At 38.9% G+C, this 19,814-nt stretch overlaps 1 protein-coding gene across 1 annotated transcript; it reads right to left on the bottom strand.

Annotated features, from left to right (window-relative positions):
* Nucleotides 1-294: 294 nt before the first annotated feature.
* On the bottom strand, nucleotides 295-18,846 carry LOC104614148 (SWI/SNF-related matrix-associated actin-dependent regulator of chromatin subfamily A member 5; the record flags this gene model as incomplete). Its single annotated transcript, XM_010281832.1, has 19 exons — nucleotides 295-427; nucleotides 1,649-1,771; nucleotides 1,971-2,084; nucleotides 2,666-2,776; nucleotides 3,011-3,130; nucleotides 3,368-3,516; nucleotides 4,234-4,366; nucleotides 6,195-6,347; nucleotides 6,436-6,557; nucleotides 8,201-8,427; nucleotides 8,701-8,810; nucleotides 9,346-9,414; nucleotides 10,250-10,381; nucleotides 10,485-10,640; nucleotides 12,088-12,267; nucleotides 14,125-14,225; nucleotides 14,875-14,975; nucleotides 15,722-15,888; nucleotides 18,772-18,846. Coding segments are annotated over 19 exons (2,476 nt in total), but the record flags the coding sequence as incomplete, so codon positions are not given.
* Nucleotides 18,847-19,814: the final 968 nt, after the last annotated feature.

Here is a 19,814-nt window from a genome sequence, read left to right as displayed (position 1 = left end):
TTTCTCAGCTTTTTGTTTGCAAAAATTAAGAAGAATTAAATACAGCACTATGCAGTTAGAGCACATTTAGGATCTATTAAAGTGGGTCGGTAACAGTTTACACGCACATTTTAGTACAGCTTTTAATTATGCAGGGGCTAAACATGGTAAAATCTAGACCAGTAGATCCCAAATAAATCCATCGGTACAATTCTACCCAGAAAGTCTTCAAGAGGTTCACAGGCAGTTCAAACGAAGAAAGCAGCATTAGGTGCCGACCCACGGCGTTGACTACTTCCACTGTAAGTTAGTTACCTGAATACTCAATGACTTCCTCTGGGGTTTTGCCTTCTACTTCTCGTGCTATGTTTTCAATGTCATCCCGGCCCCACTTCTCATTGGCTTTGATGAACTGGTTAAAATCTCTCTTATTCCAGTTAGTGAATCCCTTTATAGTAACCAAAAGGAAACATTGCACAGAAGTTCAGTATTTGTCTCTCGCCAAATGTGTATCAACAGATTTCTTTAAATGGCCTGTACCACGTCAATCATTCCAACAGTATTAAACCTCTGCTGCTTTCTCTGCAGTTTAATGTTTGTGGAAAAACTCTTGCTCTACTGCAGTCACTCCATCTACATGCTGCAGAATGCTGATGATTGATTAGCACTGGTTCTCTAAGAATTACGTACCCCCTAGTTTTTTGCATAGAGGAGTCCTTCAGGCTCCTCAATGAATCCCTCCTACCACTATTCTCTGAAAGAGAACATGGGATCGCTTTTTAAGAAGGAGAAAAACCCCCAAGTAAGTGAAGCAACAGTCTCTGTGATGGTTTTGTTTTGTCAAAAAGGCTCCCCAAGTGCCTCTCAAACACCATCAGCCACTTCCCCCGGTCCCTCTCCCTCAGGAGGCATGATGCTGTTCCGCAGGGACAAGAATGGTAATGCTGAAATTAGCAGCTGCCCAAATGGGCTGATTTCACAGCAGCAGTAACTAATTTAACTTAACTTTTACAAAGAGTAAAGCATTCTGCCAGCCACATTATGACTTAGCCACAGCTTACTTGAGCGTACTGTTCTTCATAGTGCACTACTCAAACAAGAGACCTCGTCCCGTAATTGCTCCCCGCAAAATAAGACATGAAAATGTAACACCCAAATAAGGCGCAACAGGCATTAATTAACCTGGTTTAAATTATTTAAATGTACATGCTACCTAATTACATCCCTATTCAGCTTATAACCTCTTAAAGAGAGCTTAGGAAGACTGACCACGCAGGAGTGGTACTTTACTTTATTTATTCAAAGCCAATCTTCTGCCAATGTGGCAAGAAGCACGTTCAAGCACTGCAGCCAGTCTGCAAGGTCCCACAGCTGAGCAAAGACGTCAGAGTCTACAGTCAACGCAAACTTGGGAAGCCAGACTGACGCTAGGCTAGAACTAAGCAGGTGTCTTACTCTTACTTACTCTTCAGGCTTAAAATACACAGAACACAGATCAGATTCAGTAGAATACGCTACTTTGGTGCATGTTCTTCAAAGGTCTCCAGGCCCACGACAAACCTAACGCTAAACCTCTTTTCAGTATGAACCGATGACCAAGAAATGTTCCCCTCTAGTGCTGTAAAACACAAAGCAAGCTTCAGCTTTCTAAAGAAAGACCCAACTATACCTGCGTTAGAAGCTTCTCTTTTTCTTCTAGTTCTTCATCATTAAGAGGTTCAGCCTCATCAATCTTAAGCTGCTCCTCCTTTTGTGCCTGGGCTGCATTGGGGAGATCAGGATTACGAGGTACCTGAAAAATTTTACAAAATGCAAAACCTGATTAATTTTTCACAGGTAATTGTTAATTGTCACTTTGCTGTTAATGTAACCCAATCATTTGTTCAGCTCAACCTCATTTTCCTTCATTTGTATTAGTGTGAAGGGCAGGACAAGTACGTATTTTCCTAATGTTGCAGTAAACTGTGGCAATGTGTGAATTCTTCCGTTACCTTGTACCCAATCGTTTTTCTGTAGTAGAGAATCTCTTTTTCCAATAGCTCAAACAGGCGTGGAGGAAAGAACTGGAAGTCCTGTACATTTGGCTGTTTTGGAGGCCGGGGTGCCTGAAATACATACATACAAAGTTTGCATTGACTGCCCTTCGCATCCAGAATCTGTTTGCTTGTAGTAACAGACTTCAGTTTTAAAAAAAGCAAGCTACTTTTTTACAAAAATGCACTGTCTTTACTAAAAAAACAACCAAAAAAACGCCACACTATGCAAGAGACAGCTACAACCATGAAGAATTCTAAAAGTTAAAAGTCCCGTGAGAAAAGGGGAGAGGGTCCTTTGGGAGGAGGCTGCAGCTGGGAAAGAGGCCCACATGCAGCCCCCTGCTTGAACAAAGCTCAGGTGTTTTGAGCAGCAGCAGGGAAAATCCACAGCTGCTTAAGTAAAAAAAACAACAAGAAATACTTTGGTCTTACCCTCTGCCCATCTTACATGTTTCACCCTGCTCTTTCTTACTTTTTTCTCACAGAAGCTGTCTCAAGTCCTTCGGATTTTTCTAAATTTACATCGCCGCCTCAATTTATAGGAGCAACTGGAGCAGTTTTTATGAATACAGACCAATTTCTCGCTTTGAGCTTTAGCCATTTATCATGCATACCTGAACAATTTAGTTTTTTCATTTAGTCCAACTCACCTTGGGTGCTTTTGGCTCGCTGACTCGAAGAGCCTCTCTGAAGTAAGCATCCACCGCATAATTGGCTTTTCTTTCTCGTTTAGGTGGTTCAATCCACTCTGTAAATGCCATCTATAAAAACAAATCCCACCACCCCAAAAAAATATTAAGACGAAGCCTGGCAAAATATTCAGACCAGCTGCAAGTTTTATATAACACTAGGTCTACATCTACTTCATTAAATAAGTATAAGACTTATAAAAACTGTTTTCATACATTATATTGTATTTTAACCAACACTTCGTCAAGAAATACAGTTCAATCATACAACTTGGTGCCTTCCTCCAAAAGAAATTTAAGCGTTACCTTCTGTTTTTCTCTGTAGTCTTCCCCTTCAAAATTATACACACTGGACTCTGTATCCATTGTGAAATTCCTGAGTGAGCTTTCACCCATCTTTGAAAGTTTTTCATTCATTTCTGCAGTCTTGGGAGGAGAGAGAAAAGAACATCAGCAGTGTTCAAAGGTAATTCATTCTAAAACACCTCACTTACTCACTCACAACAATAGAAAAAACACACACATTGAGCCAATATTAAAACCCTCAACTGCAAAAACCCTATTCTCTCCAGCTTACAATCAAGTTATCATCTAGGGATATACTATCTTGCCATCAACGTCAAGTCTGCAGGCAGGCTTCTGTTTTTTTACACTTTATCTCACCTTCTTTGCACCTCTTTCCAAAATGTGATCAATATCTTCATCTGTAATCTCACTCTCCTTTGAGGCAAACACATGTGTCGCTCCGTGTCTAATCATTTGCAGCATTTCATCCTTCCCAAGTTTATTCAGGTTTTGATCCACCAGTCTTCCTGAAGACAAAAGCATTGGAGGTAGCAGCTAGCTGAAGGAGTTTACATTACAGGAGAAGCAATACATGATTTTTCCCTCCCTTGCATTTCCAAGTTAAAGCTATATCCTCTTCTCTCAGTAAAGGAAATGCCAAATGAAGGAAAAAAAAAAAAACCCCAACAAACCAAACGCCAGCAAAATCCAGACAGGGATCACAAGCGTTTACTTTATTATACATTAATTGTGTTCTAACAACATCATTTTGAATGCAAGGTCTTCCACATAAGCTTTTTTATGGTGCCTGTTTTCACAATTTCCAGACTAAACCTTATTGAATCCTTTTTTCAAACATAAAGTTCCCAATTCCAATCAAGTAAACCAAGAAGCTTACACCATCACCACTTCTCCCTGTCTATTAAAAAAAGGCAAGGCATTAATTTCTCCCGTTCAAAGGAGAATCTGAGTGCTTTAAAAAAAAGTGAAAAATCTGACTATATCCACTTGTGCATACACCTCACTAGGGAGGCAATCAAAAATGTAGCGAGGAAAAGCCTACCCCTACAGTAAAATGAATTTTCGAGTGGATCAGGCCCTTGCGCTCTATCTTCAGAGTTCAGCTGAGGCAAAAGCACCATTCCCATTAATTCTTACTAGCTGATTTTGCCATAGTTTACAAGTGGCAAAAAAAAGAAGAGACTCGCATCGTAAGTGCAAACAAATTGCCTTCATATACTTGCCTTGCTGAATGACTATGGAATCTAGCCGGAGTTTCATTTCTGCACGTTCCACTATTCTCTCTTCCACTGTATTGTCTGTGATAAACCTGAACACTCGCACCGTCTTTGTTTGGCCAATTCTGTGTGCTCGATCCTAGGCACAAAAACCAAAAAGTAACAACAAAAAAATTCAGTACTTGGTTTCCAGCACAACTATGTAATTAGTCTTCTATTTTCATTAGTTTCACCATACTAATTTACAAAACAGAACAGCGTAGGTTAGTTGAATCTTTATATGCAGCCAGTTAACATGACTATCCAAGATAGCACATTCTTATCTGCATTACAAGTTTTGAGATGTTTTTTAAATGTATGTCTCCAGATGTCATACCCAAATACAGGGTGTGTTAGGGTTGGGGTTTTTTGTTAAATCACACAGGGGAGAACACTGGATGCTTCTGACCTTATGTAACCTTCTGTGAAAATCAAAGTATTTAAGAAATTATCTCTGTACTGACCAAAAGCTACCTTTCTCAAAATTGTTCAGTTGGGCCATGAATATTTCGGGGAAAAATACAATGCACCACCTCACCTGACTGGCAAATCATTAACCACTGTGAGAATTAGCATTCTGAACGTACACCTTTAGCGGTAGCTGGAACTATCTCGCTTTAGCTTCCAGACACTGGTTCCATCACTCTTTTGAACTGATTTTTTGCTAGACTACTTGAGAACCTACAGCTTAACTGAAATAATTAAAAATAGATTTCCAAGATTTGTCACTGAAGGGCCCCATTTGTCAAAAAACACTGGCAGTTTTTAAAACAGCTTTACTTTCTTATGCTGTCAATGGTGTTCTTAATACTACTGTTGAGGTTGCAGATGCGTGCAGATAAATTAAGGATGGTTGCTAAAAGGAGCTTCACTTATCACCACCATAAAAGCAGGTTTTGAAAAGCTTACTTCAGCTTTTCTTTGTCTCGTTTCCCAAGGATCAGAGAACACAGTGTAGACACACTCACCTCCACTCCCCACACAAGTAAAGCTTTATGGTTTTGGGATTAACACATACCATGCTAGATCTTTTCTTTTTTAAAAACAAAAAAGGCTATCCTCATTCAGTACTACTAAGAGTACTCTAGCATACACTCAGCATTCTCCACTGCATAAATCACTGTATACCTTTGCTGGTTTTGGCTGGGATAGAGCTGATTTTCTTCATAGTAGCCAGTACGGGGCTGTGTTTTGGATTTGTGCCGAAAACAGTGTTGATGATACAGGGATATTTTCGTTATTGCTAAGCAGCGCTTACAGAGAGTCAGGGCCTTTTCTGCTCCTCACACCACCCCAGCACGATGTAGGCTGGGTGTGCACAAGGACTTGGGAGGGGACACAGCCAGGACAGCTGACCCCAGCCGGCCAAAGGGATATTCCATACCACATGACGTCAAGGTCAGCATATAAAGCTGGGGGAAGAAGGAGGAAGGGGAGGATGTTCAGAGTTACAGCATTTGTCTTCCCAAGTTGTCTTCCCAAGTAACCGTTCCACGTGATGGAGCCCTGCTCTCCTGGGGATGGCCGAACAGCTGCCTGCCCATGGGGAGTGGTGAACGAATTCCTTGTTTTGCTCTGCTTGCGTGCGTGGCTTTTGCTTTACCTGTCTTTATCTCAACCCACGAGTTTTCTCACTTTTCTGATTCTCCCCCATTCCATCCCTGGGCGGGGAGTGAGCGGGTGGCTGTGCGGGGCTTAGTTGCTGGCTGGGGTTAAACCACAACAATATCCGAAATGTGATTAAGGGCTCCACACAGCGGAAGCTGCACTGGAACTGAAAAATCAGTCTTACAGTATTACTCCTGTCCTAAAACACGAAAAATACCAATTTATTTTGGAAATACTGTATCATGCCACCCACACCTTTCTAAGAAAGTTCTGTGAGAAAGAGAAGAAAAAAAGAACGCAACTTCCGGCTGGATTCTTACCATAGCTTGAAGATCTACTTGTGGATTCCAGTCTGAATCATACAGAATTACAACATCAGCAGTAGCCAAATTGATTCCAAGACCTCCTGCCCGTGTACTCAACATGAACACAAATTTTGAGCTACCAGGTTCATTATATGCATTAATAGATGCCTAAATAAATAAAAGGAACATATCAGTTGAACCAAATGTTTTACAAGTACAACTTTTACTTAAGTGAAATACTTAAAAATTTAAATACCTGTCTCTCATCATGCGGTGTTTGTCCATCCAGTCTACAATACTCATAATTTCGCCACATACAGTAATCTTCCAAGATATCTAGGACTCTAGTCATCTGACTGAAGATTAAGACTCTTGAACCTGTTTGGGTAAAAAGCTTCCTTTTATGCTTTCACCAAAAATTGAGATTTATCAAAACCCTGCAAGTTTGTGTTACCAGAAGAGGAAGGAGAGCAGCTCCATGTACTAAGAAGAAAAGTACTTAGAATTTCAGAACCCAATATATAACGCAGGGCTGCAGCCGCTGCTATCATAACGGCTGTGTGGGGCTTAGCTGCCTACTGGGGCTAAACTGCAACAGTCCTTTTTGGTGGCCAATGTGGGGCTTGAAGGGTTCCAGATAACAGCAGACATGACTAGAGTGTGCTACACCAAATTCATGGCTGTTATAGCTGTTTAGCTACTAACTGGCAGGCTCCTGTGCTTGCCAAGGGCCTTGCTTGCCTTACTGTGTACTCGAGTCTAGTTAGGGGCTGCCTTTTTGCTTTTGTTTTGTCATACTCCTTATCAAAATGTTCCCAGACACCGCAGAGTACGATGATAACACAAATATAAAATCATCAAGGAGTATAAAGACTTGTCGTCTTAAAAACTTGTCAGTTTACTTACCTGCCAACAACCTCCAAAAAAACGTAAAAGTACAGTGACTTACGCATATACATACAACCATTTCCCACCTACTTAAGAGATTTAAGTAAAACACAGAATATTACAGAGCTTCCACTTCCATCTATATTCTCCTAGTATCTTTCCCCCCCCCGCCCTTTCGACTCAAGGTCTAATAAGGAACACTCTTTTGCTTAAGATGATCATTTGATTTAAGATCAAGGCAATTTATTTCAATAGCAGAAAGAAACCAATATAAAAAAAAAAGCACAGTACCCACTGAATTTTTCTTTTTTAGTCTTACAGTGACACATATCACCACAGCTGCTTGAATGATACTCGGATACTCAGTTCAGGTTACTTTTATATTACCTAAGGCTAAGGTTTGGATTTGGTTTTATTTTTCTGCACTGCCTCCCCAGTAACAAACTCTTCTTCGCTCCGTTAGCCCAGTTACTTCTGTAAGCATACTCATTAAAATAATGAGTTAAAAATTTATTCCAGAGTCAAAAATTCTGCGGCAACTGAGTTTTACGGTAATGCATTCCAGAGCTTTGTGCCTGCTACCAAATAACTCTACAATAACTGAGTGTTCCTCCATGTTTCCACACCTTAGAGAATTCACTGAAAAAAACTCAGGTGTTGCTCAAAATCATATCCAGCGAGAAAGACCAACATTTCACACAGGACTTGACTTCAACCCTACATGAAGACTTTGAATCTGAAGTGGTACTTCACGGCAAACCAAAGGAGAGGCTAAAATACCGCACGATTAGGTTTCAAACAGCTAGTAATGCTAAGAAAGAAAACCTAAAGCCCAGACCAACTGATACTTCTGTGGTCTCAATTTAGCTGGGATGAAAAAAAAAAAAACCAAAACCCTTCACCATCACAAAAAGCCATAAAGAACTATTGGTCCAATTATTTATGAAAGCACTTCACAAATTGTTTCTGTATCAATTACTTAAGATACAGTTCTTGACAAGCTGGTATCATGCTGGAAACCAAAAATAATCCTAGCTAAAGTGTGCCGTTTTTCACTCAGGATACATGGAAACATTAAGCAGCGCTGATTTTCATTTTTATCGTTGAACCAAACACGACGACAAGATGCATACCTTGTTCTTTTAACTTAGGTAGCAATTTGTCCAATACTACCATTTTGCCACTGTTGGTGACCAAATGCATATCCGTTGTGTAAGGTGGACCAGGTTCTGCTCCATCAAAGAGATACGGATGGTTGCAACACTTTCGCAGTTGCATGAGAATATTCAGCAGTCTCATTTTGTCCAGCTTCCCAGCTGAATTCAATATATCTATATCCTTCATTAAGATTCGCGTATACCTAACAAAGACAGAAAAAACTTTTGTAACTCTAACACAAGGTGGGCCTTTCTTTAACTGGTAAGTGCAGTCAAAAGTCCATCCCCCCCCTCAGTTCATGGGGTAACTCTCCCTGACATGCATGGTTTTTGTCATCACAAAAGCATCACAAGGAAATACATATGAGTTGGGAGTACACCAGAAGGAATTAAATCAACTTCCACGCAACAACCAAGTCACAAGCAGCACGTTCCTTCCAAGCCTTAACCACTGCACAGTCAAGTCTGTGAATTACCATTCTCGTTGCATTTTGCTGAGACCCACATAAATTTTAACTTCCTTCTTTGGAGGCAAGCTTTTCTCTACATCAGCCTTAATGCGACGTAGCAGAAATGGTCGTAGCACCTGAAAGAGATTGCATCATTAAACATATTTTGGAAACTGAAATACTGAACAGGTCAACCGACTATAGCAGTGCAGATATCCTCTATCGTAAATGCTCAACCACCACACCTATTACCAGATCATCTGAAAAAGCAATCTACATGAACAGGTTATTGTACATGGGAATATATACACACCCTTTCTTTGGAAGACTAAGATTAGGCCAAAAGCATCTTTCAGATGGTTCTATGCCCCTTGATTCTTTCTAAATTTTGCTTGACTGAAGTATTTATCACCTGTTCAGATCCATTATTTCTACTCTAAGCACTTCAGAACCCTGAAAGACAGAACTATCGACCCTTCTCTCCCCTCCAAAACAATTTCCTTTTCAAGAAACAGATCATCTTCTGAGCTCCACCAACCTATTCTGAAAGTCTACCATAGTTTCTGGAATAAGCTAACTTACCCTAATATTCTGTCACAACAAGCGTTAGAATAATTATTTAGAACCTAATTTAGGTAAATGTAACACTTCGACAAAAATCAGAAGACTTACCATATGGAGACGTTCCACCAACTTTTGATCCCCTAGACAGTTGTTTGTATCAAACCATGAATCAAAGTCCTGTATCAACAAAATCAGTGGTATGTAAGAGGTTTCCTTTCAAGGTGCGATGTCATTACAATGGTGAAGAAATACAACTCAAGTGATACTCTTACATAGGCAGTAAGTAAAAAAACAAATTACCCTTTTTGGTCTATTTCTACGGAAAGCTATAATGCATCATCTTCCAAAAAAACAACAACAAAAAAACTCCCCTCCGTACCATTGGAAGGGGAAAAAAATAAAAAAAAAATTCAATATGCAAGTCCCTTTCTGTTGAAAAAGATTCACTCTTATTACTCCATTGGACAAATTCCATCTGGAAGAAGTGTACTATCGCGGCATTTGATGAAAAATGAAACGGAAGGAGTAGAATTTTGGTGTCATGCACCAAAAGGCTTCGCTTTCTACAGACGTTACACTCCCAATTCACCACTGAAGCAGTTAAGCATACGCTTCACTTTGTGAAGTCTATTGCTCATTATACAGTATGTCCCAACTCACAGAAAAGAAGTCTTAGATAAACAGCCAGGTAACTTATAGTTAAATATAAGAACAAAGTTAGTTGGTTTAGCCATCACAATATTTAAACCTATTCTGAACCGCAGTAGAGATCATCTTCACGCTGTCATTTTAAATACCTCTTATAGCTGCTAAGCTCACCACAGCCCTTAAAAATGGCCAAGCTGAAAAAAATAGTCTACCCTACTATACTTCACAATTCTAGAAACAGTTCTAACTGTCAATCTATCGTTATCGGTAACTGATACTGCTAACTACACATATTCAGGTCTATTTTCAAATCTGGAAAACCAGCAAAGTTCATTTAATTTGATTAGCAGAAATAAAGACTTACTTCAGATGAGTTAAAGACATCTGGCAAAAGGAAGTTAAGAAGTGCCCAGAGTTCATGTAAGTTGTTCTGAAGTGGAGTTCCGGTTAATAGCAGCCGATTTGTAGTCTTGAATTCCCTCACAATTTCTGATAACTGAAAGACATTGAGACACGAGCAAATATAAAAATACTGCTAATCCCCACACCACCACCTAATAACCCACACGAATGTCTCTTTCTGTGAAAGTACAAATTACCTTTGATTTTTCATTTTTAATCCTGTGGGCTTCATCTATTACTAGATATCTCCAGTTAAACTTTTTGAATACTGATTTCTCTTTGATAAGCATTTCGTATGATGTTACGCAGACATCCCATTCTCCAGGCAACAACACATCTCTGACAAAGGCAGCCTAGACAACAAGGTGACAGTTAAGTTACTGAGACTTTGTCATATCTAAACCAAAAAGAACGCCCTAGTACTGTTAAAATTTTAAAACATTTTTTATAAAATTTTTATAACATACAACCATTGCAAAGCTTGACAATTTTGTCAGTGCTGAAGCTGCTAAAACCCTTGGGGCGGAGCAGTGAAGGGATTTCAGCTTCCTGCTTTGGAAACTGGAAATGACTACCTATACACATGAGGTTTTCAGTATCTGAACTGTAAGATGAGAACTCAAAATTAATTTTCTGTAGGTTTGCTTTGTATTTTTTTTTTCAATGTTTAGAAAATGGTAGTTTTTGAATACAAAAAGTAAACCCAAGCACAGCTTTATTTGGCTAACTGAACAATTTCTAGAACACTGACATCCAAGGCTAAAAGTGGAAAGAGTAATTAGAATTCAAAATACAGAGAGGTATAAATGTCAGGAGCTTAACTCACATAGCAAGAAATATACTGAAGAAACTTTCAATTAAAAAAAATGCAATAAAACCCTCACAAAATATCCGACCTGAACCAATGGCCCCCAGAACTATTTACACTTTTCATCAATATTTCTGTAATTTCTAGCCCAGCAAACTCTGAAAATAGAGCTAGATGACCTTAAAATAAAAAAAATCTGCTGACAAAAGCAGAAGTTTAATGTCACCAGTAATAACTCTTCCTTCGATAAATAAACGGGTAACTCCGCAAATCTAACAGTTGGCAAACCTACAAGTGTGCCATCATATTCCATGTTTTTTAAATTTTCTTTGCTGCACTAAAAAAACAAGCAGCAAAGAACTGATACTGAAGTAACAAAAAGAGAATGACTGAAATGCTAAGGCCATACATAGGAGGCTGAACAGTATTTTCTCTTTTAATTGACAAAATTCAAGCCAAATTAAGATCCACTTGCGTATCACTTCTACCAACCAACCAACCCACCTTGCCGCCTCCCAACATTAAGCTGACAACTGTTTTCAGAAAACAGCTTAGGTGACAGACCCCATAATCCTCTTAAGAGCTGCTGTTAGAGCCAAGAGAACATACTGTACTACGCAGAGCAGAAAACAAACTACTTTTTTACAAACTCATATATTCATATAAATGACAGCACTGTACATGAAACACTTTATTTTCCTATTTTAAAATTCATCAGGTTTTGCTGGTCTACACAGTGTATTGCTTTCACAAAAGGAGAGAGAGAGAGAACCTTTGGTTAAGAAATTAGGAGGGTAAAGTGATGAAGCAATAGCTGGGCAACACACATGTGAGTTCTAAGCTGGTTATCTTTTAAGTAGGTAGCACTTGTAGGTCTTACTGTTTAACCACTACAAATCCAAGTAATATCCCCCCCCTGTGAACGACAGGTAAAGGACAGCAAAATCACGTGCTGGATTGACACAAAAAAACCCCACCACATCAAAACTTACTCGCTGGTCTTTGTCACCTATCAAGCAAACTGCTCGAAGTGTAGGTACCCATCTCTTGAATTCATTCATCCAGTTATGTAGAGTGGACTTTGGAACTAACACCATGTGAGGGCCAGGAATATTTCTGTAGTGTTTCATATACCCAAGAAGAGAAATTGTTTGCAGTGTCTTCCCGAGACCCTGTAAGAGACATTAACGTGTCAGAAAAAACATCTCTCTTACAAGAAACACCTTTAAAAACCCCAACAGTACGTACATAGAAGACACAGCAGCCTGAACAAAGGAGTGAGATATACTAAAGACAGCGCTACTCACAAAAGGCATCAAAATCTTGGTTAGGAAAAGCTTGTATGGCTTCCCATATTTAATTAAACCTTGGATCATGAAGTTGGAATTTTGCCCTACCTTTCAAATAAGACACATTCTTAGAAGTGCAAGAAAACATTATTGCATAAAATTTTGTTTTGTAGACTAGGGTGTGCTCAGATTATTTATTTAGAGGTCAACGAACTTTACAAACAGGACATATGCTTCTCTGAAACTTGAAATAAAGTGAATAAATTAAGAACCCTGTAAGGTTTTCACAGGCCACGACGTGATGTCAGTTCTTGTGAGAAGAAAGCCAAACATAAATGTAAACAGCTGCATATGTCAAAGAAGAAAACAAACACTGAGCTTCTTTGGAAATACTTTTTTTAAGTGCTCTGTTCTCTATTCAACAAATATTTAAAACCTTGTGTCTTCAGCGTATAATTTTAATTAAAACAAAACTGAGGAAGACATGCAAAAACCAGATCATTCATGTAATTTCAATAATTCAAAAAATATTATGACTCAAACATACGAGATTAAAAAAAAAACAAAAACCATCAGTGCAAGTTATTTTTGCTTCTAAATTTCAAGTCTTTGTCTTCAAAATAACCACGTTCCACCTGGTGTAAGATGTGGAAAAGCGTTTACAAGCTGTGTGAAAGGCATTAACAAGTTCAAAAGGATTAATATTTAATAGTAAATATTTACACTCCTAAACGCAAGACGGATTTTGGAATACCAGAAATCCAAGGACTTATACAGTTTCCCAGCCGTTTTTGTTAAAATAAGCCTACTGCACTCAGAAAAAAAAAATTTCCTCTATTCATAAGCATGTACGTTGAAAAAAATCCTTGATCTATTTCAAAACTAAACATGTTACTAAATGATAATTTAAATTCATTTGTCTATTTTACCTCATGGGACTTTAATTGCACAGAAATTACCAGGAAGTATGAGAAATGAAATATACTGAAATATAGTTAGATTTTTGTTTTTCCTTATCTGCTCCTTATGAAAAACAGATACAACTAAAATAACTTAAAAGACAAAAATATACCTGCCTGTCAAACTAATACAATTTCTTCTGCATTCATCCCGTGTCTTTCAGGGAAAAAGAATAAAAACAGAAGCAAAAGCTACTATGGCCAGTGCTGACTCAAGTGTCCATGGTCATGGTGTGAAAGAAATTTTAACACGGCTCTCTAGCTACACCTATCTTTGCATCATTCTTCCCAGAAAACTGCCCACTAGCGCAGCTCTTGCTGCTGAGATCCGTCCACATGGGACATACGTATCCTGTTATCTGCATTTTACCCCAACAACAACAAGAAGCACTCCCACATTTGTTGCTCTTTTCATATATGACACTCTCTTCACAAGGGCAGCTTGAGAATACCGTAAGAAAATAGTGGCAGTTTGGAGGAAAGAATAGAGGACACGTCATTCTATAGAACAACTCCCCTCCACCAAATTTTATTTCTCTAAAGGTTGACAGATTCTCTTTTTGTATGCCAAGTTCTAAAACTGCCTGCACAGTTTATTTAAATTAACAGACCTGTGACACTTTTAACATTAGTGACTTAAAACTAAATACTAGAAAAATAAGATTTGACAAATTATATATTACATTTAGTGCTATTAGAAAAAACACATATATAGCTGAAATAAAAATGTATGCGATAGCATGTGTTCACAAGTCCCCAGAAACATGGGCTGTGGGCATACCATTTCATCTGCTAGGATACCATTGATGCCATTTTCATAGAGAGAGATGAGCCAGTTCAATCCTCGCACCTGATAATCACGCAGCTTTCCCCATTTAACATCTAAAAGACATGAAAGAATAGACTAAAAAGATCTGTAAAAACTTACCAAAGAATTTCACCATCCCTTGCCTACTAGCCGACACCAATTATCTAAGCTACTGAATAAAATCAAGTAATACATTTCATGCAGTAAATTCCAAGGACAATGCAGATTGGAGACAGCGACATGTTAATTTTGTTTCTGCAAGCTGCTCCAACAGCTTTGTTTTCTGCAACAACCCAAAACATGTAGAAATGCTATCACCAGCCCCCAAATCAGAACACAGTCAAACGTTCAAACAACAGAATACTGAATTCTCTGTTAAATAAACTGGAAGCTGTTAGGTACTTTAAATTCTACAAGAAGATAGGTTACATATGTAAAAATTGTAAGATGACAGACTTAGAAACAGCTAGCTCTTTCCTAGTAACTGAAGTATAGCAACTGGATTTGTAAAGGACAAGACTCACTGGACCATCTTTATAGCCTGACTGAAAATAAACAGTCCCTCGCTAACACATTTTGTCCCATGAGACTGGTGCTGGATTTTTTTTCTCCTTCTCCTGTCCCCCAATATTGATTCGTTTTCCTTGGGAAGGATGAAAATAAACTTCATTTTAAACAACATTTTGAAGGAAAAGAACAGGGCGGGAGGGAAAGGAAACACACATGATGGAGACTCTTCAAATCGAGTGCAGACGTTAGTTGCCTTGGAGCTTTCTGTTAACAGCTCCTCGTCTTCTTCCTGCTCTGTTCTACGATGACGGTAGCTGAAAAAGTACAAGTACGTACGTAAGTTTCTGGCTCAACTGAAAAGATACGAAACTGTTCCAAAATTAAATCTAATGTCATTGCAGTACAGAATGCAAACACCTAAAGAAGCTTCTTGCAAGATTCTTCAAAAGAACTCCTGTTTAGCTGATCAACTGAAATGCTGCTTTTTAACTCTTTAGACCCACTAGCTTCTTAATAAAATAAGATGACCATGTTGTTAACAGGCTCAAACATTAGAGCAAAGTGACTGGAAAGGGATAAATTGTGTGTATCAGTACTGGCCTTTACCTGTAAGACAGGGAATGACACTGTATATAAGAGGTCTGGAACATCTGCCAAATGCTAGATATACTGTAGCCATACAAGCTGCAATGAAGGCAATCCAAATTTCTAGGTTTCTGATTTTCAAGCTACCTGTAAGATGCTGTATACTGACGTTCTCCATGAACTCTTACAGCTTCCTGCCACAAATGCTCTACTTTTATGCCCCCACTTTTCTTCATGCCAGAATACTTTTAATGATGATTAAATCATGAATCACCACCAACACAAAATTCTTGTAACTCCTACAATTCTTACAGAACCCTCAACTTAACAGGTGGGCAGTTGACAAAAACCCACAATTACACAGCATAAAACACACACCCAATTAGGACAAAAGACGAGCAAGTTTAACTTACACTTCTAAAGTACAATAAAATCCATAATTACAGTACAAGCTGGCCTACATGTCATCACTCACTCGCCAACTGACAGTAAATTCTGTTTCTCATCCTTCTTTATTCGTGGACGTCCAGGCTTCATTTTCAAAGGTGAAGTTGGAGTTTTCTGAGCAGCAGGCTGAATGAAATGAGCAAACAGCTCAGTCTGCTTCAACAGATACTCAAATCTGTTTGCTCTGTCTGTTTGCTGTTGACAAGGAAAATTAAGTGGAACAAGTGTGAGACGTTACAGTATGCATTCATTCAAAAGAAAAAACTAACAAATTTTTTTAAACAATATAGAATCACATTTCTTTATATACATACCTACAATAAGAAAGAAGAGATGATTAAATCAATAACTTAACCGCTGCTGACAGATTCAATATTCTTTCATTGGGTCAAGGCTAGCCTTTGCTACTCAGTAAGATCAAAGTTGCAAGACAGTCCTGAGCTATGATTGCAATCTGACTTTGGCACAGATATTGCACGAGTGTCACTAGACATGGCCAGAGGCCCCTTAACAACCTTCTCCTATCAAAAATGATAGTCCCGCTCCCATAAATTTACCCCCACACAGCATGCACAGGATTCTTCAATGAACTCATTCATCTCACCAACCTGGCAACAACTATTTTCTACCGCATTAGTTTCCAGCCTGCTCAGTGACATACACCACCTCACTGCAGTGTCAGATAAGCAAAAGGGCCGGCATGAAAGCGGGTGGAGAAGGCAGAAGAGCCCATAGCTACAAGCCAGAACACCTATTTCAGCAGCAGAGACCTCTTAGATATGCTCAGCCTAACTTGTCAGGCTGCCCCCTTTGATATGAGTTGCTGTTTCTGCTGTGCAAAAAAGATTACAGGAGACAATATTAGTATCTAAAAGGTTCGGTTCCTTTGAGACAGGCTTCATTTGGAATTAAGACACCTTCCCACGGCCGCATCAAGACTTCAGAACAGACAATCAAGACAGAAAACAGTTCCAAGCTTAACAGCAACCACTCTGACATTCTGCCAGCTGCCACAACATAACCTGGTATTTAGCAACTTGCGCAGTTACAGGAAGTAAATTTTCTTAGTAAGAAGGAACATATGTTCCAGACTTCTGCAAGAGCAATGCCAGCTCTGTGAGTGTTCTCCTCTTTAAAGCAAGCAGTCCCTGCACTATGTAAAAGACAGGAAGACAGGGGGTGAGAGAAGAAAGAGGCAAAGAAAAGAGATCCTGTATGTACCAGAAGAGAGTCAGACTCGCTCTAACTGTAGTTTAAGCTTGATTGACACAGCTACAATCCACATCCACTGAATTAAAGTCTTCCTGTCTATTCTTCATAGGATGTTTTTTTGTTTACTTCGTAACAGCTTTTAGAGTTTAAACTAGGTAAGTCATTAGTGCTATCCATGTTGCTGATCCTTATTTTTAAGTACTTGTTCACTGGCTGTGCAAAAGAGAAGAGATACAAAGGCCACTGCAAAAGCTTCCTTGCTCTAAAATTTTAGAAGAATCTTCTGCAAGTTTTGTCACTGCACACACATCACCACAACTAGTTTTCATTGTGCTTAAGGATATTCCTTTAAGAGACTAACAAACATTATCTGTATCTTTTAGATAGGACACAGACAAGAACAGGCTGTACTCGGCAACCTTGAGCTATCCTCCTACCAACAGAGCAACTTTTCCTGTTATCCTTTCCAGCACATCTTCTGACTATTCCAACAGTAAAATACATTCTTCCTTGTAGTCATGCCTGCCTAGAGACTAGAAGAGACAACCCCAAGCTCACTTTCTTCAGTTTGCCAGTAAGTAGCACAAGGAAATTAGCAGAAGATGACTGGGTTATTTTCAGCAGCAAGAAAAAACAACACAGGAAGCAGCAAACTATAAGAACCGCTTTCACTTTCCTATGAAGAAATTCCACATGCAGTCACAGACACTGGAATTACAAACAGGAAGGCAAACAGGGAGGAACAGAGAAAGAAAACCTGATGAGATGGTGAGGAGTGGACGGCTCCATCTCTTACGTTCAGGATATTATAAAAACTAATAAAATAAGGAAAACAGTAAGTTTTCTCCTAACCCATGAAACACAGAATCACCCATCTTCAAAAGTTCTAGGACTCTAACTAGAGCTTCACAGAGAACAAATTAAATTTCAGAAAAAGCTAACAAAATCCCATTCAGTCTAAACAAAGTAAAAAGATAGAAAAATTGGCCAAGACTTACAGTCAGTGTTTGTCCTAAACAGCAAATCCTTCCTCAGCTTCCTGTGAATTTTGAAAGCTAACTTTTATTTACTTTGACCCGTAAACTGTGCTGTTTGAAAGAATCTGCCTATTTTGAAGTCGTCCTACTATAGCATATTTCCACTGAAAATGAATGCAGTGCCTACTCAAAGCCTTATGTCAAACTTTTCTTTTTACTGCTCACCCCCCAATAGAAATTAATATACTTTTCCTACAAAGAACCGCTGCTCCTGCAGTTCAAAAGTAAGTTTGGAATTACTTTCCTGTATTCAACAGCAATATAAGAAAGGTCCTAGACTTCAATTGATTCCATACAATTGAAAAAGTAAGGTAGCAGCCATTTAAATACTTAGGGATGCTTTCCTAGAGCATTTTTCCATTTCTGACCAAGAACATAAATACTCAGCCCCTCATAGTCCCCCTTGCCTACAGGAAGGACAACTCTACAAATAACTTCAAAAGCAACTTGACAACTTTTTAATGACATTTTTTCCCCTCGGACATTTGAGTATTTCCCATTATCTCATTCTTCTAAATCTAGAGCACCTCAAAGCTGTTAGGACTATACTTCCTAGAAACAGCAAAACACATCAACAGTTATTCCCACAAATGACTGCAATGGATATAGAGAAAGAGCAGAGGACCAGCGAAAAAATGCGACAAAGGAAAAAGGTCTGAGGGTTTTTTTCTGGGTATTTTTTGGTTTCAAGTTACTTAAATATTTTTTTAATAACTAGGCAAAGTTTTATAAATCCAGTCATGAGATTTCAAACAAGCAGAAAACTCAGTCTATTTTAAGCAAGTGCAGAACTACTAGACAGCTGTACACAGTCCCAAATATTACATACCATTTTCTCTTCGTATGTAGGATCTGCTTCCTGGATTTCTTTTTGTTTTCCTGGTGATGCATCATCAAAAGATTCCTGAGATGAAAAAGAATTAGAAAAAAAATTATTTCTGAACAAGGGAAGACACCCATGTAAAGGAGAATAAGCTTGTTTCAAATTACTCTGTATCCACATCAAATGGCACAGCCATCTTTTGCTGCTTTGATATAGCCAGCTTTCTATTACTTACTGTAAAATTACCTGGAGATGGATCAAAGATCCCCGCCACAGGGTGAGGGACAGGGCTAGATCTCTGTAATCTGATTTAGCTCCATCATTAAAGTCTCACATCAATGTGAATGAGAGAGACAGCTGTGGTCCAGGAGCTCAGCATGCCACTTCTAGGCTGCTGAGCCATAGCCCTCCTCCAGCTGGCTCTGGAGAGCACTGGGAAAGAACCAGCTCTAGTCCTGAAGCAAGCACAGTTTCCACTTTTTTTTTTTTTCCTTTTTCCAGATTACCCCAACCCCTCATCATTCTGTATCAAGACAACAAGTCTACGTAAGAACCCGGACTGCAGTTTTGTCCTGGAAACAGAGCAGGAATTTAGACACACTGCATTTTCCCTGTTTAGTTTACTGAATCAAATAATTGTTGTAATCACCAATGGTACCACTACTAATAGAAACTTGGTTTGGAGGGGGCAGTCCTTCCTCATCCCCTTCCTGCCAAATCCTTGACATAATGCCTTCAATTATGCTTTCAGATGAGGGCTTTTTTATCCTTGTCTCTCCTGTTATTAGGTTAACTTTTGCCCCATCATTTCCCACGTGTAACTTCATATTCTGTTCTTAAAACCAAAAACAATGGGGTTATCCTTCCCTGGTAAAACACGCTAAGGCAGCATAAAATAATTCTTGAAAGGGTGAGAAAAGGAAACAAATTAAATGCTGTCAACACCATTATTAGCCATCTGTTAAATTGAGCCAAGTAAGAATTGGGCTAAATTCGGTCTTTACTAGCCAATGTAGAAAAAAGGAGCAGGAGAGTAAGAAACAACATGA

This window comes from Phaethon lepturus, unplaced genomic scaffold (assembly GCF_000687285.1).
Source record: "Phaethon lepturus isolate BGI_N335 unplaced genomic scaffold, ASM68728v1 scaffold8302, whole genome shotgun sequence".
Classification (NCBI taxonomy): domain Eukaryota; kingdom Metazoa; phylum Chordata; class Aves; order Phaethontiformes; family Phaethontidae; genus Phaethon; species Phaethon lepturus.
Note: the sequence above shows the minus strand (reverse complement) of the source record. Positions and strands in the feature narration are given on the sequence as shown.